At 40.7% G+C, this 27772-nt stretch overlaps 2 protein-coding genes across 3 annotated transcripts in view; one reads left to right on the top strand and one right to left on the bottom strand.

Moving 5' to 3' along the window:
- Positions 1–2925: 2925 nt before the first annotated feature.
- Positions 2926–14105, bottom strand: SOCS4 (suppressor of cytokine signaling 4). 2 transcript variants are annotated; one of them, XM_061462608.1, is made up of 2 exons: positions 13937–14105; positions 2926–7725 (listed from the first exon to the last, which is right to left on the bottom strand). In XM_061462608.1, the coding sequence occupies exon 2, from the start codon at positions 7624–7626 to the stop codon at positions 6316–6318; it is 1311 nt and encodes a 436-aa protein (XP_061318592.1). In that variant the 5' UTR covers positions 7627–7725; positions 13937–14105; the 3' UTR covers positions 2926–6315. The 2 variants fall into 2 exon arrangements, with proteins under 2 accessions (XP_061318592.1, XP_061318591.1); XM_061462607.1 differs by having other exon boundaries at positions 13839–14090.
- A 28-nt stretch (positions 14106–14133) lies between these two features.
- The window catches only part of WDHD1 (WD repeat and HMG-box DNA binding protein 1), a 32345-nt gene continuing 18706 nt past the window's right edge, over positions 14134–27772 (top strand). Inside the window, exons 1-7 of the mRNA XM_061462598.1 lie at positions 14134–14247; positions 14683–14766; positions 16949–17060; positions 20448–20599; positions 22724–22835; positions 23347–23397; positions 25705–25800. Coding sequence (XP_061318582.1) covers positions 14690–14766; positions 16949–17060; positions 20448–20599; positions 22724–22835; positions 23347–23397; positions 25705–25800 — 600 coding nt within the window. The 5' untranslated portion in view covers positions 14134–14247; positions 14683–14689. The remainder of the gene's footprint in view (positions 14248–14682; positions 14767–16948; positions 17061–20447; positions 20600–22723; positions 22836–23346; positions 23398–25704; positions 25801–27772) is intronic.

Below are 27772 nucleotides of genomic sequence, written 5' to 3'. Positions count from 1 at the left end.
GACGAAAGATTTATTACCCTTTCTGATCTGTTAATGTATTTTCCCAACCATCCCAGCAGAAGCAATCACTGTATTTTCATTATACACTCTATTTTCAGGGGTTCATTAGTTGTAGACTAAAAATAACAGCTAAGGGCTCAGTCTGAGAGCTAATTCAATCTTTTTTAATTGGAAACAAAATTTGATTAGACAACTTTCTAATCATAACAGCATCAAGCATCAAGACCCTTACTGGGTGTTTTGTCCAAATTGAAACTTCATGTGACTGCACAATAAAGACCTGACCTAGAAATACAATCATGTAGTGCTAAAAAGGACAAACCCAGCCTTTCTCTTGGACAAAAAAATCCCATGTTAGTTCAAGCAATGGACTGTAGCCTATTCCAGTTGATGCATATTGCAAAAAAAAAAAAGGTCTGGCAATGAACCTGTTCAATTGAGACAAACTCAGAGATGCTCTGAGCTAATGGCTGAATGTGAGTATTAAGAAATTACTAAGATTCGTCCCCCCCCCCAAAAAAAATTACAAAGAAAAATAAAGAAAATAAGATGGAAGAGCTCCCAGGTCACCAACAGGGCCTCCTATCTCAAAGCTGGATTCAAACCCTTCTTACACTGGCACTTCCCAGCAATGGCTTTGTGCTGGTAGATTACAGTACATAACGCAAGTACAGTGTTTCTTCGGCTGCATTGTTTTGATGTACAAGAGCCACAAGCACAGGAAAAAGAGAGGGAGAGAAGCAGTTTTGGGTTTTACAGGGCATGCTCTTTGCAAAAAGATGTCTCCACCGTGGTGGGAATGTGCAGGTGTGCTGCCTGCCTGGCACCTCCCCTGGCATCCTCATATCCCACTAGCCAGACAGTGTCTCCACACTGGTGGGGGGAAGAGTCCCTGGCTTTGTCCCTCTACAGTGGCCAGACATCCTTAATGGGCATGGGCTAATGAGTGCTATAACTTTTAATTATGCCGTGGCTCTGTTGTGGCAACTGCAGAGCAACACCCTCTGACCAGTCCTAAACACACTGTTTGAGGGATTCTCCCCAGCAACCAAAGTCCATGTGAGGACATCCTTGGGGCATTCAGCAGGATCCCTGAAGAATGGTGTTGTAATGACCTGCCTGCAGGGAGGCTGGGCTGAGGATGTGTTTTGGCCAGATAACACATCACTCAGACACCCAGGGGATTCTTAAAATGGATGTAAAGATGGAAGTTACTGCACCTCACGTCAGCCCCATGCTATAGATTTCAGATGCATAAATTATAAATTTACATTCAAAACTCTATTATTCATAGAGTTGAGTAAACAAGTATTGATTTTTACACTGTAGCACAAGTATTTCTAATGATGCAGAGGCTCCTTTTCTATCTTCAGTAACTCTGACCTCATCAGTGCTTCCTGAGAGTAGTATTTAACAAGGACAATCAAGTTTAAAACCAGTTAGCTGCCAGTGTTTGGAATGGAAATCAATGTGCATTTCTTTCTGAATGGATGACTTCTCCACCCACACCATGTCATGTGCAGCTCATCCTATGACTGCTTTAGATGCTGAACCAGACATGCAGAGAGAAAACAAGCGAAGAAAGGATGTGAGAAACCATCTCAGCTCATACAAAGTAACCATAGCTCTCCCACCTTATGGGAAGAGGCAAAGACATTCTTTCTGTGTGAATGTAGCAAAGAAAGTAAGCTTAAATGTGTTTTTAAAAGTGATACTACTGCAGAGTCACATTAAACCTTTTGAGAAAGGCCTTACCATGAGTATGTGAGCTTGTGTCAAGATTTCTCTCTATTAACTATTTATCTCTATTAAATGTATGATAGTATCATGCACGTTTAGGGGTGGCAGAAAAAAAATCCTTTAACTGTGTTTTCCAGTGCTCCATTATTTCAGAGGTTAACCAAAATCACTTACTTCATAGCTACCTTTCCTACAGTGAATCAATGGACAAGTTCCTTATTGGATTTTTATTGCAGATAAAATTGACAGAGAAAATCACTAGGATATACTTAAAAATGGGAAGGAAATGTGCGTTTACAATAAAAAGGTCTCTGAAGGTCTCTTGTTTCATAGGAAGGAAGTTGTCTTCATATTGCATGAACTATAAAAAATGATTAAAACTGAAGACAGACAGGAAGCTGATAATTTGATTTATCATCTTAATGGCTATGATTCATGAATAAATAATATAATGGTTTATGTCTCTCTTGTAAAAGAAGTAGAGAGGAGCAATTTGTCTAATAAATGACTTCAAAAATTACAGCTGAGTCTTGTTTGCCACATTTGTTCTATTTAAAAAGAATGAGGGAGTATCTTATATCTTATTACTTACTAGGAGATTTGTTGTATTATTTATAAGAGTCAAAAACCTTAACTAAAAGCCACTCATCTCTGACCACAGTCTCCCATTAGCTTTAAATTCAGGAAAGAGAAAGGGATTGATCACTAGATCAATAAATCTAAGACTAGAGCTGACTAAAAGCTTCCTTTAACCTCCTTCCTTCAGCATCCTTTTTCCAAATTAAAGCATCCCCCCTCTTAATTATTTAAGAGCATGTCAATTTTACAGTAAAGCCATGCATGACTGCATCATACAAGGATTTCTTCTTTATATTGGAAACACACTGGTATCATTGAAAGGAAAGCATTTCAGTTATGATCACGCATTTGTTTTCTTTTCACGCTGGATATGCTACTATAGATACAGACATCCTGCTCTAATTGTGACCTGTATTTCTTCAAGACAAGTGCTGAGAATAGGAAAATGGAGAAGAAATGTGTACTCCCAACTATCGGGCACACAAACCACCAAATCCATCAATGGAGCTGAAGTTGCTCTGTGTTCACGGCACTGGGCCAACGCCTGGCATGACTATAGAGCTGCAAAAAGTCACTTCAAGCAAAAGCAAACTCCAGAGAACACAATTATTGGAAAGAGTATTTAATTTTTTTAAACCATCCTGTAAAAATAGCTAGTGTATGTTGTTTGTCCAGTGTGCACCAAGAACCTGACCTTTTCCCGCCCCTCCATATCGGAATAATTTTATCAAAATCAGATCTCTTTTCTTACCCGAAGCTGCTCACACTGACTCAATATGCTGTATTCATACTATCCTCCTATGGAATCACCTACAGACCAACACAAACCACGTCACACGCATACAATTCCCAATGACAGGTAGCTACCCCTAAATGGAGGGGCTGTGGCCAGGGTCACCTCTGGATTGTGTCCTCACTCAACTGACTGACCTGCTGTGTAGCCTTGAGCATGTGTTTTTCCACACACCTCCATATTTTCCTCATTCCAAGTTTAATCTTTATGCTGAAGAACTTGGGATCTCCATCTTGCAAGAGCTTGGATTTAGAAAATGGAAGTTCCTGTTTCTGAGACTAATTGTTTTGTAGGGCTTTAACACTGAACTTCAAAGAGTTGGCTACCTTTGGATCACACTTCAGATCAAGGTGTTAGATTATTTGAGTGAGCAGCACTGGTAAGACTGCTAATGGCAGCTGTGGGAGGAAAAATTTAGGGCCACAATTTTTGGCATACTGTAAAATCAATTAATTTCTACAAGTCTTAGGAAAAGAAAAAGAAAAAAGAGAGAAAAGATAAAAGGGTACTTGGATTTAAGCAAAATAGATCTTTTGAGTTCTTTCACAAAAAAATGCATACTTCATGAAACAGATCTTTCTCAGACTGCACATGTATACACAACTCAATGGCATTAGGTACAAATGTCACACAGGTATGATCTGGACAAATAAAACAGGAAAGAATGGGGTGAATTTCCACAAAAGCTCATTTGTCAGTATTTTCTACATCTGATTTCCTCTAAATAAACGCAGTTAACTGGCCCACAGTCCAAAGGCACTATTTTTATGCACCACACCTTCTTCCCCCAACTGCTGTATTATATAGGTCTCCTAAATTTGGAGTGCTCAAGAAGTTTTTGGGTAAGTGATGCATCGACTAATGTCAAAACAATGTAGGCTGCCTATGACACTGAAAACACAGTGCATCAGGGAACTATACCCCCCAAAAAGGTTGCTTAACGGCCTTTCATTTTCAAGGGACAAAATCTGCTGGTTTTGAAAGAGGTGGTGGCCTTTGCTAACTTTCAAGTATGACTTTTGGTCAAAATCTATTTTTTGTGTTCTTGAAATAATAATGCTAATCTCTCTCTAAAATGATGAGTGTTTTGCCCTAATTAAGAGTTTCTGAAAGAGAATTTTAGTGAAGCAGATTGCAAATATCTCTGATGTCACTCTGTGAAGTCAAGACTTTGACTTTGCACTGCAGCCATGGCAAACCACAGCCCACCACTGCACCATGATGGGTGCTGTGGAAAAGAACAGAGCGGAGATGAACCCTCCTGCTCACTCACTTTGTATTTGGAAAATGGTAGTGATAGGGGGGAAAAAGGGATTTACTAGTATGAAGCTGGCCTTGATAAAACACAGCTTATGCAAAAGGCAATGTCAGTTGAATGGAAGCAGCGCAAGGAAAAGATGACAGAAAAAAAGGGTAATTTTTCTGACATCAGTCATGCTATTACGTTTGCATATGGAGGAGGGAGAATCTCAGCTGGTATAAGTGTATCAATAAAGCCACGCTGATTTATAGCAGCTGAGAGTTTGTCCTGTAGCATATCCATCCACGTGTGATGCCATAGATTGATGTGTTAGCATTTTCTCCCTGGAGACTTTGGTTCAAAACCTATTTAAAACACGGTGAAAACAAACAGGCTGGTCTCTAAGCAGATGTCCCTAGAAATGTGTTTACATCATCACAGTGACAGCAGTTCAGTGGAAAAGGTTTTCTTTGCTCAGGGAGGGGACAAGACAGGTGGCAGGTGGAGTTGCGTGCCAAATCTTCTTTGCTAACTCCAGAGTACCCAGCCTGAAGGACAGATTTGATGTCTACAAACCTGTCGGATTCTGTACAAGGTGAAATTAAAAGATTCAGATAGAAATGAAGCACATACAGATGGATACAACAGAATTACAGGCTGCTCCTGCACCTCCTGGAGCTGTGCCTCTGCCTCGAGGCCAGCCTGGAAAGCAATAGTTTCTTGCCTGAACACAGATCCACTGAGTCTCGGTGGGATTTCACCAGTAATTCAGCAGCAGATCTTCCTATCCATGTAATGTAAGTAATGCTTTTAGAAGCATTATCCATGCATGGTTTTCCCGTACATGGAATTTGGCAGGAGGCCATTCGACCAAATGCTTCACGTTGCAAGAAAAAGCTCCAGACTTTTTTTAACTATACTTATTAAAATACCAACTCTCCTACTGACAAAGTAGAAAAGTTATTGATCTTCACCTTAGGATCAACCATGCAAGATCAGATAGTTTAATATGCAGATTTTTAAGGAAATATCTTCATTCTCTCCCTCTGTGCTTTAGCATATAAGAAGCAGCAGCTCTTTTAGTGAAAACTGGGTATTTCTAATGAAAGAGTAACACAGAAACAGTTACCAAGTCCAAGCCCCATGTATCATTAGTAAGTGTACCATTATCCCTTCCAGACACTGATCAAATCCCAATTTACGAGTAGTTTGCTTTTTACTGCTATTATACAAAATGAAAAGCTGTTCCAGAACTGCATTGCTCTGATGGGGACAAGCTTTTTCTTTTCCAAGCAAAATCTTTTCACAACCAGTTTATACAAGTTTGTTCCTGTACTGAGTGTTGTCCTTAACTTGAATTCTTTTTCCCTCTCCCTGGTGTTTAGTCTCCTGACATATTTATAGAAAGATCATATCCTCTTTCAAACTTCATTTTGCTTGGAATAGTCATGTTAGAAATAGACTGATGAATTTGCTGTATTAGATATGGATGGACAGACAGACACGCACACAGAGGGTAGAGCACTCAAAAGAAATGCAGAAAATACAAATGAGTCAATCTTTAGTTAACAGTGCATTATCTCAAACATGTCAGCAACACATGTAAATTACAATAAAAAAGATCAAGTTCAAAACTGATTTTTAGGTTTTTTTTTAAGATCTAAAGACTACCTACCTATAGAAATACCAGAAAGCCTACCTGAAATTCCATAAAACTCTAGTCTGGGAACAGTACCAAAAGCCCACAAGGAATACCATTTCTAAAAAAGAGAGCTGTGAAGAATCAAAGTACATTTGGATAAAAGAGCCTTAGACAGAGGCTCCTTCGGGTGGTAAATAATCTGAAGGAAGGAAAAAGAAATAAACCAAATTGCTATTAAAAAAACACACCATAGAAGGAAGAAAGACTGAACATACTATTTGTCTGCTTAGAGACAATCTCATTCTTTCACAAAAATATTTCCTAGCTTTGCTGCTCTGGTACATCAATCCTGAGTACTCTAACTTTTGACTTATAATGATATTCCTTCAGATACAGCTTCACCGATGGAGGAATGGGAAGTGCATCAATACCATCATAAGTTGTACAGTTGCAAATAACTGTTCTACATATATGTTGAAGAGAAAAAGGAAAAGTCCTGTTCAGTGGAGTGGATAAAAGTGGTTCAAAGAACATACAGGAACTTGGATCTTTATAGTGCTCTAGGAGTCCCGTGATATCAGGAGAATGGAAAACACAAGGATCATGGGCATCAAAGCTGAAGTTGTGATTCCACTGCTCTATTCGTGCATGAAGGGAACGACTGTAGCGCCTGAAGCTCACAGAAAACAAATAGTCTTCTTGGGCAGAATCTCGTAACAAAAATGTTCCCTCCGGCTTTCCTTCTAGCAGTGCCTCAGCTGCATATTTATCCATGACTCCCCAGTAGCAGGGATTATTATTGATCTGGAGGAGGTCTGGGACTAGGCAGTGGACATAATCAATCTGTGTATGGTATTTTGGAGGTGTTTCCATCCGTAGCAGCTCATCATCCGTTTCCCATTTGGGCTTGTTTCTTTTCCTAGAGCTTGTGCACAGTGTTACAACTTCATCATCGGAGTCCATATCGCTCTCATCTTTACTGCTCCTTACCACCTTACCTGTAACCAACTCATACCTTGAATCACCCCTAGAGGAACTGCTGTCCGTAAAGTCACCGGACTGGGAGGGAGAGTCCACTCCCCCGTTGGCAATCTCATCATCTCGCAGCTGATCATCCCGTTCCTCATGCTGGGATAAATCAGCAATTAACCAGTCTTCTGCTTTTGGACTTATAGGGGCTGTATGCCTTTTGATCAAGTGCCACCGAAAAGCTAGCTCCGAGCGCGGAGGGAAAGGACACTTATCTAGCATTAACTCACTGATATGAATTTTTCTTTTTGATGGCAGTCCTGAGGTGTGCCGACTGCTACAATTCTTTATGGGAAAGCACTGACCCACAGCATCTTGCAGCTTCTGTTTGAGAGATCGGCCTAAAAACTTGTGACCACACGAGCGGTCTAGATCCAACTCTATAGACGAGCAGCTATACTTCCTTTCTTGGCTCCTTAAATTAGTCCCTGATCTTCCCTCAGCACTTGCTGTTTCAGCATCAGAACAATGCTCGCTCTTTTTTGACCAGGAGAGCTTCTTTCCACTCCAGACATAACCATCCTTTCTGTCCGCGCTTCTGCTCCTGCTGCTTTTGGGTCTCACATCTGCGTTTTTAATATTATTGTCCTTATTTTCTGCCATTTTGACAGCTCTACTTCATGAGTTGCCAGAAAGCACACTACGTTTCTTGCACAGTTTTCCTACATAAAGAAGCTTCTTTGAGGCACTTTCTGGAAATACCTAAGGGGAAAGAAAACACAGCTGCTTTAACAGCTAACACAAGACCAATGCAGGTGTATACAGGACAACAGCAACAACCAATTGCTAAGCATGGGAAGTAATATGATAAAGATGAATTAACCAGTAACCCCAAAAATACCAGCCAGATCCCAGACAGGGCTATCTTAACCTTCCCTTAGGAAGAACATCTTTTGTAATAAACCACCTTACATGATTTTAGAATATCCATTCTGAATACACAGCAGAGCAGAGAGTTTTGGGTGTTGGCACCCCTACTATGCTAGGGTCCATTTTAAACGGAAGGGCTTCAAGTGGCAAGTGATACTCTTGAGCTGTTTAATGAGCAAATTCTGTATCTCTTCCAAATAACCTTTCAAGAAGGAACAAGCCAGAACAGAAGCAACTAGGTCAGAGTACAAAGAGCTACTGTACCTAGATGATATGCCTGTTTGCTACTAATCCACAGGGTGGGATGCCAGAGATCTGTTTCTTAAATGACACTTTTGGGTCACTTTCTGGATTAAAAAAAAAAAAAAAAAAAAATTATATCAGTGACAGATTTCATCAATTTCTGAAAGCTGTTTTCCTCTGCCTTTTCGAATGGAGCTAGAAAATACCAGGTCCCTAAGGGATTGAAATATCTGGGGCTTTACATACTGAAAAGGATTAAAACAATCCAGTACCTTACTCAAAGCAATTTTAAAAGGCTGTGAAAGATGGAACTGCTTATTGCTCGTTAGAGAAGGAAGTTTACATTATTAAAATCAGCGTTGCTCTGAAACCTACGGTTGCTGACTTCATTCTCTTTTGTTTCCAAAAGCATATTGAATTCTCAAACAGATAAGAGGTTTCCTTTAGAATGTTGCACTTTGAAAAAAAGAAGCCTCTTATGATTATCCAGTTGAAAGTAGAACAAATTTTTCCAACCTACATAGATAGCAGTATGTTATATATGCTATACTCTCCTGAGGCGTGGCAGAATGCAGAAATGTTTCCCATCACGTCTCATGATGCTTTTTCACCAAAACAACATTGGGCTCCTCTATTCCACGGAGGGGTTTTTTGGCTATGGGGTTTTAGTTGCGTGTTTGGGTTTTTTCAATGTTTTGGTTTAGGTTTTTTGTTTTAACTAATTGAAATGGTAAATACTAAGCAGGAAAAGAAAAGGGCATCCACTTCCTCTCTCCATTCAATCAGGATTAGCCAGCATGACACAACCTCTCTGCTGTCCCCCGGGGCTGTGCAGCCCGAGTTCGAGCCTCTGCTTTCAGTAAAAGAATAAAACTGCTGTGCCAAAAGGCTCACATGCACTCTGTGGGCCAAATGCATCCTAGATGTAACTTTCACCCAGGAATTTTGGACGTTCCATTCGTTATTCACAACCCCCAAACCTGAGAGCTGTAGGGAAAAGGAAAAGGAAAGGGAAGGGAGGAGATGCACAGATGTAGAATGAGGGTAAGAGAGGTTAAATATTGCAAATAGGTTGAAAACCTGCTGGCATTAAAGCAGTCTAGATGAATAGCACCTCACTGGTACCAAGCAGAATTACAGAATGGGATCCATATTCCAGCGATTACAAATCAAAGCTGAAAATAAAGATCTCTTTTTCTTTTCTCAGGATTTTGCAAACCACTTTTCAGTGAAAACACTGCAGGATGTAATGCAGATAGGAGAAACCTGCTGACAGGTCTCATTTATCTGAGACCCGAAACACATTTTGACCAAGATTCATGGATTGCTTTTGTAACATTGATATTTTTATTCTAGAAACAACTAGAGTAGAGCACTGAATTTTCTCCACAATTAGAAAAGAGGAAAACAAAGAAATCTCATTTACCCTGGTGATAATTAGAAGTAACTGAAGACAAAAAGTTATTCTAGATTCATCCTGTGGTAAAATACATTAACTCCCTATATATGGGATTTTTAATTGGACAGAGAGATACCACTGAGATTGCAAAGTCAAGTACTTAAAAATTAGGATATGACAGGCTGTAATTGCTTTTAAAATCTTCAACTATCTCATTCTACATGTTCAGTCCACATAAGGAATAAGAATAAGCAGAATATGGGCTTTTAATTAAAAACTGCCAAATGTACAAACCCAGAAGTTTTGTACAAAAAGCCTGTTATGTCCTGACTTCAGTCTGCAACTGAAGCAAGCTCAGTGTTCATGTCATTCCTGGGTTGTTGTTGTTGTATGTAACTATAAAGGCACCTTCTACTTTGTACCTTTCTTCTATCATGAGCCATTAGTGGTACCTGAACCCTGAAACTTAAACTGGAGAAACAGCACGTGATGCTGTAAGACATGGCCCATTAGCCAGCAACACAGAGAGCTGTTTCCCTGGGGTTTGAAGACTGCTGGAACTGAGGCACCAATTCTGTCAGAGCAGTAATTGCTAATCCGACATAGCACCAGACCTGTGAAAAGAGCATGGAATATATGAAGAAAAAGAGATATCCTACAAAAACCAGGTTTGGACTTGACCTTGTGAAGGAAGAGTAAAGGATGGGTCAATGGTCAGCTTGTGAGTCAGGAGATAAAGCCCCTGTTTCCAAATGTGTTGCAAATGTCCTCGTGTTCACAGGCAAGCTGCCTTCTGAAACACGCATCAGTCAGAGTGTATTTAAGTGCCCAGATCCCACTGTTTGGCATTCCAAGAAGGGGTCATGCTTTCATAACCTTTCAAATTCGTGATTCACAGGCCCAGTAAAATGGGAACCAAACATAATTTGGGTGACAGAAAGAAAAAGGCATAAAGTGCAGCAAGGCATTCAGTGCGGTATCGCCACTTAAGGCTATGCACCTAAACCAGCTATTCCTTTCACTTCAAACGTCCAGGGGAAATGCTGTGTACCGTACATCCATTAATGGCTGGAACGCAAGTGAAAGAGCAGGATAGGAGGGCAAGGATAAAAGAGGGAAGACACAGAGTACTTTTCCCTACAGGCAAGGTTAAATGGAGGAGTCCAACACTGTTTTGAGATCCTTTGGTAGATATAATTAGTCTCCTGCCTACAAAAGCCTTTACCTATGTGGGGATACCTTAGGCATCTCAGAAGCAGGCAGACTTGACAAAAGCCTTATGCTTGAAACTCTTATATCTAAGAGCAAAGATAAAGCAACGTGCAGGGATAAGCAGAGTTCATTTCGGGCCAAAGGATCTGGCTTGTAGTTCAAGGTTATCCAGCACTGTCACAGCTTACAGTTCCTGAGGACAAGCGGAGCTGGGTGGATTTTGTTGTTGTTTTTAAAACGTGCACAGCTCCCTCCTTCAGAGGCACGTCTCTCGCCAGGCTGCGGGGGGGAGGGGGGGGGGGTACAGATGGCTGCACAAGATGCTTTTTCTTTCAAGCACTGATGCCTCAACACTAAGACTTAACCCCAAACTGAAAGCCGTATCTAGCAGCTATTTGGAGACAATAACAATTTTACCTCCTAGCCAGAGGTAGCCTGCAATCAACAACTGTTACAGCCTCACCATATGTCTAATTAAATCAGCAGCAAATAGTCAATAACTCCAATAGGAGAATCAAAGCCATAAGTGTAGACAGACCTTCCTTTTTTAATTTATTCAATAAATACTGAATTGCTTTAACTAGATATTTGTGTCATGAGCCACTGAATCCTTGCCTCTACCCAGTACCTCCAAGTCTTCATTAAACTACTTCCCTTTCAGTATAACGAAGCAGCAGATGATGGCGTGTCTCCAGCCCTCCCTCATGCTTGGAAGCAGACTGCTGGCAGCGTGGGCTCAGGGGAGCCATGTCCTGGTCTGGCCATGTCCTGCAAACCTCTGAGAACAGAGGTCCCACCACCTCTCTGGTGCTCCCATGCTGCATGACCCTTCTAGTGAAAGAAGTCTTATGAAAGTCTTCTGTTCAAGCACACAAAACCAAAGCACTGATTTATTATGCCTCTATTTAAACAAGGAGACTCACACAAGGAACAATAAATCAGACTTGGAATTGTTATAGAAGTTGATATTCTTCTAGAGCTAATAAAATCCTGAGAGAGAAGAGCAAGCTACAGTAAACTGGAGAACTTTTTAATTTCAACTCGCATAAAAGTTATTTTAAAAAAATCTTAACAGTCACACGCCATTTTCATTAATTTCACCAATTAGATTTTTGCCACAAGACCGCATTTTAAAATCTGACCTTCCCACTGAAGTTGAGCTGTTACTGACTTATTTTGGAAAAAAGCCCAGCCGATTAAGGATAACATTAAGTCTCAATTCCTCTGTCTGAAATTATTTTTCTTCAGTTTTAACAATGCTTATTTTGATTTATGATACCATCCAAAAATACCTCCAGAGGCCCTTCCAGCCAATTAAAGCAATAATCGCACTCACACAAGAAAGCGATTGTCTAAAGGTACCGGTGGTAATTAACCTACAATATTTCTTCCTTGGAATACCCTTGATTCGCCCTGGGTCCGTGTACCTGCAGGAGGAGGGCGGCAATGCGACCATGCCCATCTAACCCCAACACTGTTCTACCCATACCCAGGAGGTGGAAGTCATCTGGAAGCAGGTTCCAAAGGTGAGGGCTGCTCATGTGCAGAAGGAGAGACGCACGCAGCGCCTGCCAGACCACAGCAGCCTCTCAAACACTATATCAGTAAAAGCTTTATGGTCCGTGACCAACACTTCACGCTCCACCCAGAAACCGAGTAGGAGAGCAGCGCGATTCCCGGCTCCCGCCCTGCTGCTCCACTCGCAGCCACTTACACCTATTAATCAAGTCAACAGCAGGTTGAGTTCCTGACCGGATTTAAAGAATAACTTTGCATTTGATGCCGTGCCACCTCAGACGTGAGCAAACCACAAGGCCTGCAGTCCCTTGGCCAAATAGCCGTGGAATCCCCGCACCACCCGAAAAACCTCCCCCCAGTCTTCCCGTGCCAGAGAGTTATTCCAGCAGGAAGCACCTTGAAACAATGAATTTAGTTGTTAAATAGAACCGAATTTAAAATGGCTTTTATATTGTAAAATATTTTAGGTACAGTTCGCATGAGAGTCTCTGCAAATTAAAATAATAAAGACAAATAAATGCAGTTGACATGCGTTTGTCCCAGGCAGTGGCTTACATTAAGACTGCAGTAAGAATAGCTCGGTCTTCCCACTCATCTAATACACAGTTGAACTCCAATCATTTTGCTAGAACACTATATCCTCACCAGAAATCACGATTTACTGAAATATGTCAGGAGACACCCATGGAAAACATGTCTCTACACGGCAGCCACGAGGTTTAATAATGAAATCTGGGCATATTTTTTCTGTTAAAGAGAAGCGTGCCTGCTTTGTAATGCTGTCACTTACTCATTCATGAAAGTACCGACGATGTGGCTGTTACAGAGAGCCCAACCACATTTCCAATAGAAATTACTCTGCTCACCCCAATCACCGGTAACTGCGGCAGAGCAAAACTGAAGGTAAAAGGGGTTTGCCTGGGAGCAATTTTTCTTAGAAATAAGAATAAACTGGGACAGATCATTAAAGCTACATAAAGGGAAAACACGTAACTCGGGTTTGGTTTCTTTTATTATCCTTATTTCAGGTGTGTTGAGCTCTAACATTTTATTGTCCTTCAAGAAATAAATCAAATTAAACCACGATGTTTTCGTCCTATTTTTCAGCGCATGAAAGCTTAATGATTTTTGCAGCGCAGTCGCTACCTGCCTAACTACAACCACTGTCAACTGCATCTAGCACACGCATCGGGATGGCTGTAATTACAGCGTAATTCCGTAATTACCATAACGATTGCCAAATGGGTTTGATCCTGCAGCCTTTACTCGGGCCGGAACACCCCCGACCTCTCTGCAACACTTGGTTGTTATGGGGATTTTGGCTAAGGGGGGATGAAGGACACTGCCCCTCATTTAGGCTTTCTTTGCGATCCCTGTGCCTCTTGAGGCTCTGCCATTAAACGTAAGTAAGCATATACAGTAAATGCAGATGCACTTCATACATTAAGATATATACACCGGTGTGCACCCACACACAGTTTTCCACAGCAAAAGCGGGGACCGAGCCCACCCGGTGACCGGGCCGCCGCCGCCTCAGCCTCCGCCCGCCCGGCTCCTCCCGACCCCGACTTACGATCGCCCGGAGGGAGCGGCCGCTCGCGCTGGGCTGCCCTACCCGGCGGAGCCGCTCGCCGCCCAAGTCGTTCTCTCAGCCGGGTAGGGCGGCCTGACCCGGGGCGAGGAGGAGGAAGAAGGCAGCCGGCACCTCCACAGTGTGCGAGCTCTCGCAGCGGCTGGGTCGAGGCGGTGGCAGCGCCGGGTGCCCTCAGCCGCCGGAGCTGAATCGCTGCGAGGCGGCCCAAGCAGCGCTTGTCGCCGCCATCCCCTCTCTGCCGGCGGGCCGGGGCCGGCCTCAGCCCCGGCCCCGCCTGGGCGCAGCCCCGCCCCGGGCTCTGACGAGCCGAGGCCGGCCCCAGGGTGGGCCGGGCGGCAGTGCCGGGCGCGGGAACGCTGGAAGCGGGTGGCGGGCTTGTAGGCGGTAAGTGGATGGTAGTGCGGCCCCGGCCTTCCTTTGCCTTGGCGGGCGGAGCTGGGGGAGCTGCGGCCTCCTGGGGGGTAAGGGGGTCCCTGCCAGGGCCGGTGGGTAGTCTGGCCTAGCTCTGCTCTGACCGCCTGAGGCTCAGGCCCCGGCAGGCGGTCCGCCCCCCCCCCCCCCCCCCCCCCCCCCCCGTAACCCGGTTTTCCCCTCTTTTCTTTCTTCATTCGTTTCCACGGCCTGGCCTTTTCGATGTAAGGAGGTGCAGGCCCGTTTCGGACATGTGCCCGGCTCTAACCCGCTTAGGCCAAGCTGTGGACAGCTGGTGGCCGAGCCCTGTGTTCCTCTGACCCTGCCCTCTGACCCTGTCTGAGGCTCGGACCGAAGCTTTTCCTTTCAGTTAATTTTATTTGTCTTTTATCCTACTAAATAAATAGGTGAGAGTGAAGATGCCATCTGCACTAAAGCCAATGCGGTACGGCCATACCGAAGGCCACACGGACGTCTGCTTCAATGACACTGGGAGGTAACTGCCTAATTGTCATAGAATGGTTTGGGTTGGAAGACACCTCAAAGCTCATCCAGTTCCAACCCCCTGCCATGGGCAGGGACACCTTCCACTACACCAGGTTGCTCCAAGCCTTGACCAACCTGGCCTTGAACACTGCCAGGGATGGGGCGGCCACATTTTCTCTGGGCAACCTGTGCTAGTGCCTCACCACTCTCACAGGGAAGAACTTCTTCCTAACATCTCATCTAAGTCTCCCCTCTGTCAGTTTAAAGCCATTCCCCCTTGTTCTGTCACTACATGCTCTTGTAAGAAGCTCCTCTCCAGATTTCTTGCCGGTCCCTTTAGGTACCTAAAGGAAGGCTGCTCTAACGTCTCCCTGGAGCTGCCTTCTTTCCAGAAACAAATCAGTAATTCCTAGAAACCAGGATGAAGTGTATTCTGGAAGAGGAAATGCTCTTGCTTCTGTCTGTTGCTTTCCCAAAAGTTCACCAGCTGCTTCTGTGCATGAGTTTATGACCTGGCTTGGTCTGGGAAATCCTTTTGAGTTTTGCCTGTGTCGAGAACTGGCAATGTGACATATTTTGATGACCTGAGTGTTGAAGTGATTGATTTATAATTTAAATGTTAGCATATATATATGTGTGTATATTTATAAACTCTATATGTGCCTTTTATAAATGATTTCTTAGAATCTAGCAGAAATCGTTGTAGTGTGGGAGTAAATACGTTCACATATGCACTGAGAAATTAAAAATATAGGTGAAGAATTCCAGTACTGGGCTTGCTTTCTTTTTGTTTTATTCCTATGCTAGATTTAAATGTATAAATACGAGCTAAATGTTTGCTATTATCTTTTTATTGATTAAAAATAAAAGGTAAACAAGGGAGCAAGCCCTCTCAAAATGAACTCAAAGGGTAAGTTTTCTGAGTATAGCTTAAGTTCCTTGATAGGACGAGATGGAATGGCTTTAAAATTTAATGTTTTTTTTTTTTAGATGAGTCATTAGGAGCAAGTTCTTCTCTAAGATGGTGGTGAGGCACAGGCACAGGTTGCCCAGAGAATCTGTGGCTGCCCCATTCCTGTCAGTGTTCAAGACAAGGCTGGAATGGGCTTTGGTCTAGTGGAAGGTGGCCCTGCCTGTGGCAGGGGGGCTTTAAGGTCTCCTTTCAACCCAAACCATTCTATCATTCTGTGATTCTATGAAGTCTAAAGTATCTTATGCCTTTCTTTAGTTCATTAGACTTGGTACAAAAACTACTGTTAAGAGTTAGTATAATAACAATCCATTGAAACCACAAAAAGCTTCGTTTGCCATTACAATGCAAATAAAAATGGGTGCAGACATCTCTGCCAGATACCACTGGTCCACTACTGCCGGACTCTCTAGCATCAGTATACTCAATATCAGCACAGTGTTGTGTTGCTGTCAATGTATAGACATTACAGAACTGAGAAGAGCAATGTCACAGCTTTACCACTGGCTTTGTAACATTTTGCTGCTTAATTAGTTTTATTTGGGACTGCAAACAACTTTTGAAAGAATGCAAGTCTTGGTTATAGATTCATGATGTCTTTGATTAAAAATTCCACACAAACTTCTGTATATTTGCCCTGTGACTTCAGGTTACTGTTTACTGCATTAAAACTGTGAAAGTTAACCCCATCAAACTTGAATTTCATATTTACTATTTTTCAAGGGTTCTGTAGGCCCAGGCCTACATCTTAAGCTTGTTAAACTTCACTCAAGTAAGCATTAACACTCTTAGTTTTGTCCTGACCTTTGAAAACTTACCTTACAGCTGATTATGAAGTCTTAAGAGGCAGTTAAATACCCAGTTCTGGGAGAAATTGGTACTAATTAAGTCTTTTGAAAAATTCACTCTTAATTCTGGAAAAAAGTGGATTGACCAGTAATATCTAAGGGTCAGTTCAGATGAGTGCCAGGCCTAGGCAGTTGTCAGAGACTCGTGGTACTGTGTTATGCTACCCAGACCTGACTTTTCCCTCCCTTCATGTTTAATAAGTTACTTAGACATAATAAATGTAAGTATTCACTGTATTGCATTGTGTGAATTGTGTTTTGATATAAACCCGTCACCCCCTAACATTTTAGTAATATTTTCATTTTGTGATTGAAAGTCACAGTGACTGTCTTGTCCATTCCTGAATTTTAACGTATCTCATGTCCTTCCACAGCTGCATTGTAACTTGTGGCAGTGATGGAGATGTTAGGATTTGGGAAAATCTGGATGATGATGATCCGACATCCTTTAATGTAGGAGAAAAGGCCTATTCATGCGCTCTGAAGGTATCGTCATTTACAGAACTCAAATTTATGTCATACTGGTGTTGATGTACAGTGTGACTGTACAGATGTTGGATTTGCAAGCTCAGGGATCCTGCTTGTGTGGGTAATGTTAAACATATACTGGGATAATATACAGAAAAAAGCGAGAACGATAGTGTATGAAGTGCATTTCAGTCTGCTGTATGTTAAATATGTAGACTTTTATCTTCAGATTAATGTAAGGTCCTGGGGATGCTGATTGACAGCCACTGAACATAAGTCAGTTTGTGCCCAGGCAGCCAAGAAGGCCAACAGCATCCTGGCCTGTATCAGAAATAGCTTAGCCAGCAGGACCAGGGAAGTGATCATCCTCCTGTACTCAGCACTGGTGAGGCTTCACCCTGCTGTGTTTGGTTTTGGGCCCCTCACTACAAGAGAGACACTGAGATGCTGGAGTGGGTCCAGGGAAGGGCAATGGAGCTGGTGAAAGGTCTGGAGTACAAGTGTGATGAGGAACAGCTGAGGGAACTGAGGTCATTCAGTCTGGAGAAGAGAAGGCTCAGGGGGAATCTTACCACTCTCTACAACTACCTGAAAGGAGGATGTAGTGAGGTGCGGATCGGTCTCTTCTCCCAAGTAGCGAGTGATAGGGAGAGAGGTAATGGGGACAAGTGATGCCAGGGGAGGTTTAGGTTGGATATTAGGAACAATATCTTCACTGAGGTGATCAGGTATTAGAACAGGCTTCCCAGAGAAGTGGTAGAATCACTGTTCCTGGAAGTGTTAAAAAAAAAATGAGGCCCTCAGTAACATGGTTTAGTGGTGGATTTGGCAGTCCTGGGGTGAAGGTTGGACTTGATCTTAAAAGTCTTTTCCAACCTGGTTGATTTTATGATTCTGTGATAATGAGCAGCAGGTATTTAAATCTGAGCATATGAACATATTGTACTTTTATGTCTGAGAATATCAAAGCAGTATGAAAATATAATTTTCTGAAATACATAGAAATTTATTTGATTAAATGTGCCTATAGACTTTTTGAATATTTTAGCTGAAATAAGTATTTTATATAAATCAAGAATACTTCTGACAATTCATTTTAAACCATACAGGATTGTAGCAATATTATTCCTTACACTAAGCTTCTGTAATATTTGTTTTCCTCCTCTTCCTTCATATTGTTATACTTATTTCTGACTTTAATGTCGTTTCTGAGAAATAAATCCATCGGATTAAGCTAATTATTCAGTGAACTTTTTAGGCAGTTTCAGTGTTTTCTCGCAATACGAGTTATAAAAACTTTCCCAGCATAAGATGTGATCATCAAGTGTTAGGAAAAAGAGCCAAGAGGTTGTTTTATGTGGGCTTGTTTTAAGGTTAAAGGAATTATAATCTGTATTAATAAAAAATTACTTTCACAAAGTCTGGTCATGCTTTGGTAATACTTTTTTTTATAATTGTTTGATATTTCATTCTACAAATTGTCATTTAGCCCAAAGATGCCTCTGACCCACCATTCTCAGAGTCAGAAGAGAACAGGATTCTTGCTTGCATAAGCTGTAAGGGTTTGTGAGTATGCCGACTAGAGGCAGTTCTGCAGTCTGACTGACTGGTCTGTTTTTTTCAATGCTGAGGAAGTTCCTTTTACTATGTTTTGCAGAAGTCATTATTTGTAAATAACAAGGCATGTTATCTATATGAATGTTTAATAGAAAATAATTCTTTTCACTATGCATGTTCATGTAGTTAGCTTGAGAATTCTCATAGTATGTTCTTTGTGTACAATTGTTGTTATATTACATTCATAATAGAAGGTCTAAAATGTTGTCTTTGTGGTAATTGTAGAAGAAGAAAACAATTCCAGAGTATCAGTTCTTCAGATATTGTGTGGTTAACTTTGCAGTGATAAAGAAGAATTTTAAAATTGTTTTTCAGTTATTTGTGATTTTGGAGGGGAGGATGAAAGAGGAAATAAATGACGATTAACATATAGGTATTATATTTGTAAATATAGTAATTTGAAACCTTATTCAGAACTACTGCCTTAAGTGAAACCTCTGTCATATCCCTTTAAACGTACCTCCAGTATCTATTCTGCAGTACCTGTGTAATCTGTTTTCATCATTGATTTTCAGGGTATTTTGCTGTTTATTTTCTTTGCATTGCTTATTCTTTCACAAACCAAGTGAGGTGACTTGAGTGAGTTCTTTTATCAGATCAGTGGCAAAGCCAGAAATTGCTACAACTATTAATGAATAGACGAGAGAAATCCTGATTTTAAGTTTTGACATCAGCAGGAAAAATCATGTGCTCTTAATTTTACTGTAAGTGCTTTTACTTTTGAGGGATTTTTTTTTTATTTTTAAACAGTGAGATGAACAATGCATTGTGAGACTTCAGGAAAACTTAGTTCAAAAATTACTCTTCATTAACAAAAATGAGGAACTGATCTGAGGTGTTGATGTAACCTAGGTAATAAATCTCATCTCTTAGTTAGGTTTTTTAGTACTGGCTGCTGCTTTGTTTATCTTCAGAATTTTTACTATAACTTTAGACAGCCTGGAAATCAAAAAGTGTAACATCATCTCCTCCCTGAACCCAAACAAGCAAAAAAATCCCTCAAGAAAATTTATTTCCTTAATATTTCAAAAACTTCCTGCTACGTAAAACTGAGGAATAGCATTGTCGCTTGGGGAGCAGATATTCTTTTTCCAGGTATAGGATAATTATTAGTTTTGCACTTCTTTAAATCTGGATTCATTTTCAAGAAACAACTGCCTTCTGTTTTCTGAGAAGAACTAAGTATAGTTCATGAACTTTTCATCTTTTCCTGGTGGCATTTAACTGAGAAGTTCGGTGCAAGGGTGCCCTCTCCTGATACAGCAGCATATTAATCTAAATAGGATGCAAGATTCTAAAAGCTTTCTTGTCTATGTAGAAGGAACAACTTTTATATTTATCAGAAGCAGATCAGACAGTTCCCTTTGAAATTCATTAGTGACTCTGAGTATGCATTCTTTTAGTAAAAATACATGTTGGGAAGGTTTTGATGCAGTAACTTGCCATATAGCTAATGTAACGAATTTTAAGTCTACCGAAACAACTGGAGTTTCAGTATTAAATCTAGCAGTTTGTTTCTACAAGATTGAAAGGAAGAGCATGTTTTTTCTATTCTCATTAGCTTGGTGATAAAATATTAAGGTTACTTTGCCTGTTTGTATTTATTTTTTTTTTTTTTAAGAAATAAAAGTTAAAGAATATTTCTTCTATTACTTTTACTGTCAGACCTCTTTTGGGAGTACTAAAATTAATCTGCCCAAATATTTGGAACATCAGAGCAATTTGTTTTGGCTCCATAGGCATAAATGTGTTTTAAATAACAAATTTTGTGATGGATTTTGTTTTTAGAATGGACGACTTATCACAGCAGTATCGAACAACGCTGTTCAGATCCATACATTTCCTGAAGGAGCTCCAGATGGCATCATTACTCGTTTCACCACAAATGCAAACCACGTCATCTTTAATAGTGATGGTACCAAAATTGCTGCTGGATCTAGGTAATCTGTGCATGATAAGGGAAATCATTGCTGTCATTCAAAATCTGGCAACTTCCTTGCATGCTGATTTTTACCAATGAGATCATTCATCCCCATACCTCTGAGGGTTTTTATTGTAAAATGTCTTTTGGAGGTGGAGGGAGAGAAAGGAATGAAAAGGGCTTTAGGAAACAATGCTAGAGAAATACTTGATCCACCAAATAATTTTAAATGGAAATCTGGTGTTGTGAAATAATTCCATTTCTTTAGAAGAGTTGAGTGTTTTCAGCTTTTTCAGCTTTCAGTCCTATAATGCATAAGTATTTGCCCATATGGATCAGATCACAGCATCAAGGATCTTGTTACTGTGTGCTAAAGATAATGTCCTAACTGTTGAGGATCATGATGCTGCATATATATATACATACATGCAAAAGTTAGATGGGTTCTAATTTGTGCAGGAGCATTGAGTCATTCTGTAGCGTACATATCATCACCATTCTGCCAAATGATAAAGGATGACGGTTGCAAGGCTTGCCTGAAGGGAATTAAATGCATAGTTTAGTTAATTTCTTAGGGCAGGATGTTTGCTTTAACATAATATATGCTATTCCTTTAATAGAGATGGCAAAACAGCAAGCAGGCAATATTTTCCACCCCCACCCCTATTTATTTAAGGCTCAGGTGATTCTTAATTGTATTTGGTGAAGTCTTTGGGCAGCTGTAGCTAGTTCAGGCTGTCCGCTTGCCTATCTACTGGAATTTGTCCTCCACAGTAGAGATGGCAGAGCATTACATCTGCTCCCTGGCTCCTCTAAGTGTGAATTGAACTAGAAAGAAATTTGGATGAATATGCTGGGCTTTGCACTCTGGCGACTGGAGCAGGCACACCAGGGCCACCAGAACTGGGCAGCTGGGGGCAGTAACAGCTGTAATCTCTAAGTCTGACAGGGATCTTGGGGTCAGGCCTTCTGCCAGTGCTTGTTTCTGAGGGGACAGCTCTGACTTTAATTAAAGAGATTAGGCACACAGCAAACTCTTTTTTTGTTCCTAAAACATTTACAAAACCCCAGTACTTCTGCAGCCTGGCTAGGGCACTCACATTAGGAAAAAGAGCTCATAAGACTGTGAGGCCGCTGCTTGGTGAGATCTTCTGTAATGTACTGAAGGAGAAGGTGGCAGCCATGAAATAAAGGTATGCAGCTAAGAAGAATTGCTTTTAATGGTCCCAGATTTCTCAATTTTTTACATGAAGTCTGCAAACTTAGTTTAATTTAACATCCAATTGGCTGCCAAAGCTCACTTCAATTATTTGAAAAATGGTGGTATGGCTTCTTAAATAAACAAAACCGTCCTATTGCCTGTTTATTTGTAGGTTTTTTTTTTCCTCTAAAGTTGTCTTGCATTTTTTAAGAGTGTTAATATTAGTTGTATCACAGTATAGCTCATAGCCTTCTTTATATGACTGTTTGATTAGCATTAAATAGTTGACAAAACTCAGCTTGTATTTCTAAATACAGTTAAAGTACTGGTTAACCCTGTAGAAGTAGATCCTAAAAGTAGATTTCTCTCGAAGGATCTTGCAATGAAGTGTGAGAGGGCGTGGTACTGAAAGATTGTTGCAGGAGCTCTTTGGCTTAGAAATTAACATTGATATTTTGAGCTAAACTGCAGTAATGGCTATAATTTTGGAGGGGGGAATAAAGTTGTGAAAAAAAATAATCTGTTAATGTATTTGATGCATTAAATGGTCTTAAAAATCTTTTTAAAAATGTCATAAAATGAACTACTTGCTTTTTTTTTTTTTTTAAACTACATGACCCAATAATTATAGTAATGAGTATTGGTCTCATTCAACAGATAGTTCTTGTTAAGTCAGCACTCTGGTATCTAAGCAGAGGTTTTCATTAGGTTATATAAATATTATATTAAACAGGTATGTGGTCTATGTGTACTTAAAATCTTCTTCAAAGAGCAACCATAATTTATGAACTTGGGCATGAACAAAAAATATTTTCTGATAAAAATAGAGCTGTAACTTCCCCCAATTATATTTAGTGTTCAGTTTTTATTGCCATAAACACATAGTTTGTCACTGTTAACATAATGTTAATACTTATACATCTGTGCTGTTGTGATCTGCAGTGACTTCATCGTCAAAGTTGTGGAGGTGACTGATAGCAGCAAGCAGAAAACATTCCGAGGACACGATGCTCCTGTTTTAAGCCTGTCTTTTGACCCCAGGGATGTTTACCTGGTAAAAACACTTTCTTGTTTACTTTCTACTTTGAATCTCCTTTTCCCTGGGAAAGAAAATGCATAAATACTTTTTACAAATAAAATGGTGACTGGGCACATGAGGCCACTTCATTTCAGCTGACCTTACTGATGATGGAGTGTGTCACAATTTATTGCCTCCCAGGGGAGGTCAGTCTTTGCTTCACAACTCAATTACTGTCTATGTTCTTCTGGAATCGAATGCTGATCTGATTTTAGAGTGGGAAAGAAGACTAAATAAATATTAATTTTGTGCCTCCTTTGCAAATAAGCAGCTCAGTTGAAGTGTGAGGGTTTGTAGTGACAGTAGCTTGGAGTCAAGTACAGTTGTGAAGATGACAGTATTAGAAACCTTTTTGCCTTAAAATGGCTTAAACAGGGAGGCTTTCTTTTCAAAACTCCATATACATGGTTATAATGATTGTTTCCTCAAATTTGTAGCATTGATTTCTCTGTCTTTATTATTTTCTTTACAAAAATCTCTTACATAGGCATCGGCGAGCTGTGATGGTTCTGTCAGAGTATGGAAAATTTCAGATCAGGTAAGGGGCCTGCCTTTCAAAGTTAAGTCTTTCATAAGAAATCCAGGATTTCACAGACAATGAGAAGAGCTTGGCTGAAATAACCCTGCTGCGGTAGGTGTGTTCTGGGGGGAAGAAAGCTAACTACACTTTACAGAATATTTTTATCTACTACTGGGAGAAATCCCAAAGTTTGATTATGAGCTGTTACCTGGGTAGTGTGGATTGCTCTTCCTGCCTGTGGAATCTGTGATTTCTTCCATCAATTTTTATTGATTGGCCAACGCTGTGTATTTTGTCCTTGGCACGTTCAGAAATACTGCTCTGAGTAAAGATATCTCCTTATTTCAGAATTTTAGCTCATTGCTTTCAGGGTGAAGGAAGGACTTCTGTTCTAATAAGCAGCTATTTGGGTATATTTTGGTTTTATTAATTCTTACCAAGCTTCCTATGAAATTGTGAGTAATTTTCAGGATTGTAGGCTGACAGGTGGAGGTGGAAGAATGCTCTGAGATGTTACACAGTATCTTTTTTTATATGTGGTTTGGTTGGTTAGTCTCATTAGGAACTCAGTTACTCTGACCTGAGATTAGTAACAGATCGGGATTCCACATGCCAGGATCACTGAGATGATGACCACAATGTTAAGGTTTTTCTTTGGTAGGGGCTTTGGACACAATGTTGCTTCAGTGTCCCTTGCCTTCGGCCTGTGGCCTGCGGCTTTAGTTTCCCGGGACTTGGGGTTAAGCTCAGTGCATTTCAACCTTTTCAATTTGGATGAGTTTAAGGCTATTGAAGGGAGGCTTGCTATTTGCGGAATGATAGAATGATTTGGGTTGAAAGGGACCTTAAAGACCATCCAGTTTCAATCCCCTGCACAGGCAGGGGTACCTTCCACTAGACCAGGTTGCTCCAAGCCCTGTCCAGCTTGGCCTTGAACACTGCCAGGGATGGGGCAGCCACAGCTTCTCTGGGCAACCTGTGCCAGGGCCTCAGCACCCTCACAGGGAAGACCTTCTTCCTAATATCTAATCTAAATCTGCCCTCTGTCAGTTTAAAGCCATTCCCCTTTGTTCTGTCCCTACAGGCACTTGTCAAAAGCTCATCTTCAGCTTTCTTGTAGCCCCTTTAGGGACTAGAAGCTGGTCTGAACAAGCCCAGCTCTTTCTGCCTATCTCCATAGCAGAGTTGCTCCAACCCTCTGAGCATTTTTGTGGCCTCCTCTGGACTCACTCCAACAGGTTCATGTCCCTCTTGCGTAGGGGACCCCAGAGCTGGATGCAGTACTGCAGGCGGTCTCACCAGAGTAGAGTAGAGGGGGAGAATCGCCTCCTTCAACCTGCTGACCACACTCCTTTTGTAGCAGCCAGGGACATGGTTGGCTTTCTGGGCTGCAAGCACTATTCCCTTTGTTTGTTACAAATTTCACAGAATTTCTCAGAACAACATAAATCACAGTTCAAAGAACACAGTTTGTTAGAAATACAGTCTTTGGGCTCAACTTGGCAATATTTGACTAAAATAGTTCAGGACCTGTATAAAATCAAATGAGAGAATCAGTGAATTAGTGAGAGAATCAGATATTGTCTCTTCTCTTGGAAATCGAAGGAACTTGCAGAGATGTTTTCGGATAACTGCTTTAATAAGGCAATTCTGCATATGTATGTGGGATTATTTTTGCTAAATGCCATTGAATGGAATAAGAATCCATGTGGAATTATTCCTGTAAGTAAAGCTGTAAATGTACCCTTGCATTTGTGGATTGCTACTTTTTTAAAAACAAAAGCATACTTATGATAGGATGCCTTGTATTCCAGACTGACAGCGGGTGCTTTTTGGAGCAATTACACTAACAGTGTCCTAGGATTGTGGCAATATGATGTATGTATCTGTGCTGTAATTTGAGAATATTCATTCTTTATACTGCTGTGGCAAGATTCGAGCTGATGTGTGTCACCTTGCTGCACTTGATTTGGATTTGACAAATGCATTTTGGCCAGATTTCTCTATAACCTAAAGATATGTAAGCTCATTTTTTTCTGTACTGGATTAAAAACATTTTTTCTGTGATCTTGTTTCTGTTACAAGTAGTTGTATTGTCATTAAAATAGTTTCAGATGTATGTTGGCAAGGTATTTTTTCATTTTTCTTTGTTCATTGTAATTGTATGAAAGAGATTATTTCAGTTCCAAACCCAGGATATTTCTTCCTTTTAAGGTTCCCCCCTCCCTCCCCCCTTTTTCTTTAAGAATTTTTACTCTAAAATTGATTTTTGCAGAGCTAGAAACCCTTTTTTTTTTTTTTTTTTTTAAAATATCTTGTTTTCAGACATGCACGACAAGCTGGCCGCTGCTGCAGAAGTGTAATGATGTGATAAATGCTAAATCAATATGCAGGCTGGGATGGCAACCTGGCAATGGAAAAGTAAGTGACATTGGTTTAGCCACACGTCTTAATCCTTCTTTTCTCTTTGGAGGTCCAACAGTAGAATTCAGTCTGAGCATTCCAAAATTGAAGCTTCTAGGACTTAAGGAAAATATTTGGGGTGAAGTTTATTTCTAGGAAAAATAAAGACCTGGAAATGGTTACTCTTTTAAGCTCCAGACTGTGTTGGACAGTAGTCCAGCTGTAAGCCTAAAGCAGTATTAAACAGTCGTGTTGTGCTGAAGAGGAAGGAACATTGTACACAAGGGAAATAATCAAATTCCTTACAACAGAGCATTGAAGGAGTTCAGTTTTTCTCTGCTTTAAATAAATTTTGGCCTATTAGTAATCTTGCTCTGTAAATATTTCCTAAATAAGATGTTGCCTTCCTTTTCACCTGAAGAATGAAGTTAATTCTGTTGTGCTTAATGGTGGTGCTGGTACTACATGCCTAGTGCAATCTGTATGTACTGATACAACTGTAGTATGTATGGATTGCTAATCAAGATGGGTCTGGGAGTTAGTATACCTATAGATATGTTTCTGTAGCATATCTAGAACACCTCTGCAACATCTGATAATGCAGAGAGGTGAAAGGGGCAGATAAATGTGAACCTGTATAAAATGGACTTCAAGGAAAGGTCAGAGAATTGAGCCAAAGTTGTCCGTTCGCAAAAATTATTTCATGGCTTCTGTTCTTGCCTGTGATAATAGTGTGGCAGAACCTATTCATTTTTTATTGACATTCCAATGACATACTCGATCTGAAGAGCATTTACCAGTGTGTCCTCACAGTTCTTACCTGAATAATCTTGTTTCCTCAATTTATCCTTTGTGTCTGTTTACTGTGTCCACTTTTCAAACTTCATGGCTGCTGTGATAATGTTATTCATAACTTTCCTGTGGAAGAGAGAATGTCACATGTAGTATAAATTTTCTCAATATCCATATTGTATGAGAACAAATCCTTTCAACTTTTAGGCTAATTCTTCACGCAAATACACGTATTTGAAAATGTAAGTTCTCTTATGAAGCAAATTGCTAGAAGACTTTAAAAAAAAACCCAATCCTAAAAAAAGAAACATGCAGTAACATTTACGTAGTTTTGTGAAGGATGAAATGAGCTCAGGAATCAGGTATTCAATAGGATTTATTGAGAGACTGTAACCTGATCAAGAGATCTGGAGAGTAAGGAAAAAGGAGAACACAAGCCTTGTGCCCAGAGCATTGAAAACTGTTTATATGTCTGTTAACTGCTTCATAAATAAGAACTTATAACCTTATGGTGTAGCTGTCATTATCTTCAGTTTTCAGCCAGGAAGAAATAAAGATTAAAATAATTCCAGGCACGATTTGCTGTGCTGCATGTGGAAGGCATTAAAGAACCTTGTAATTCAAGTTTCTTCAGCTTTCTTTACTTTCTCAGTTGGCATTACTGGGATAGAATCATAGAATAGTTAGGGTTGGAAAGGACCTTAAGTTCATCTAGGTCCAACCACCCTGCCATGGGCAGGAACAGCTCACACTACCACGCCATCCAAGGCTTTGTCCAACCTGGTATTGAACACTGCCAGGGATGAAGCATTCACAACCTCCCTGCGCAGCCCATTCCAGTGCCTCACCACCCTAACAGGAAAGAATTTCTTCCTTATATCCAATCTAAATCTCCCCTGTTTAAGTTTTAACCGTTACCCCTTGTCCTGTCACTACAGTTCCCCAATGAAGAGTCCCTCCCCAGCATCCCTATAGGCCTCCTTCAGATACTGGAAGGCTGCTGTGAGGTCTCCATGCAGCCTTCTCTTCTGCAGGCTGAACAGCCCCAACTTTCTCAGCCTAAGACAAGAAACTGAGATGCCAGAGAACTGTTAAATACTGAGGCAGTCACAACTGTAATACTTCTGAGTGAAGGAACTATGCTATTTCAGTGTTCTGTATGAAAGCTAACTTGTTCTAAATTGCTGATTCTTGTTTC

The sequence above is a fragment of the Pezoporus flaviventris genome, unplaced genomic scaffold (genome assembly GCF_033815535.1).
Source record: "Pezoporus flaviventris isolate CSIRO_AGI_PZ_B2104156 unplaced genomic scaffold, CSIRO_AGI_Pfla_v1 ptg000035l, whole genome shotgun sequence".
NCBI classification, from domain to species: Eukaryota; Metazoa; Chordata; class Aves; order Psittaciformes; family Psittacidae; genus Pezoporus; species Pezoporus flaviventris.
Note: the sequence above shows the minus strand (reverse complement) of the source record. Positions and strands in the feature narration are given on the sequence as shown.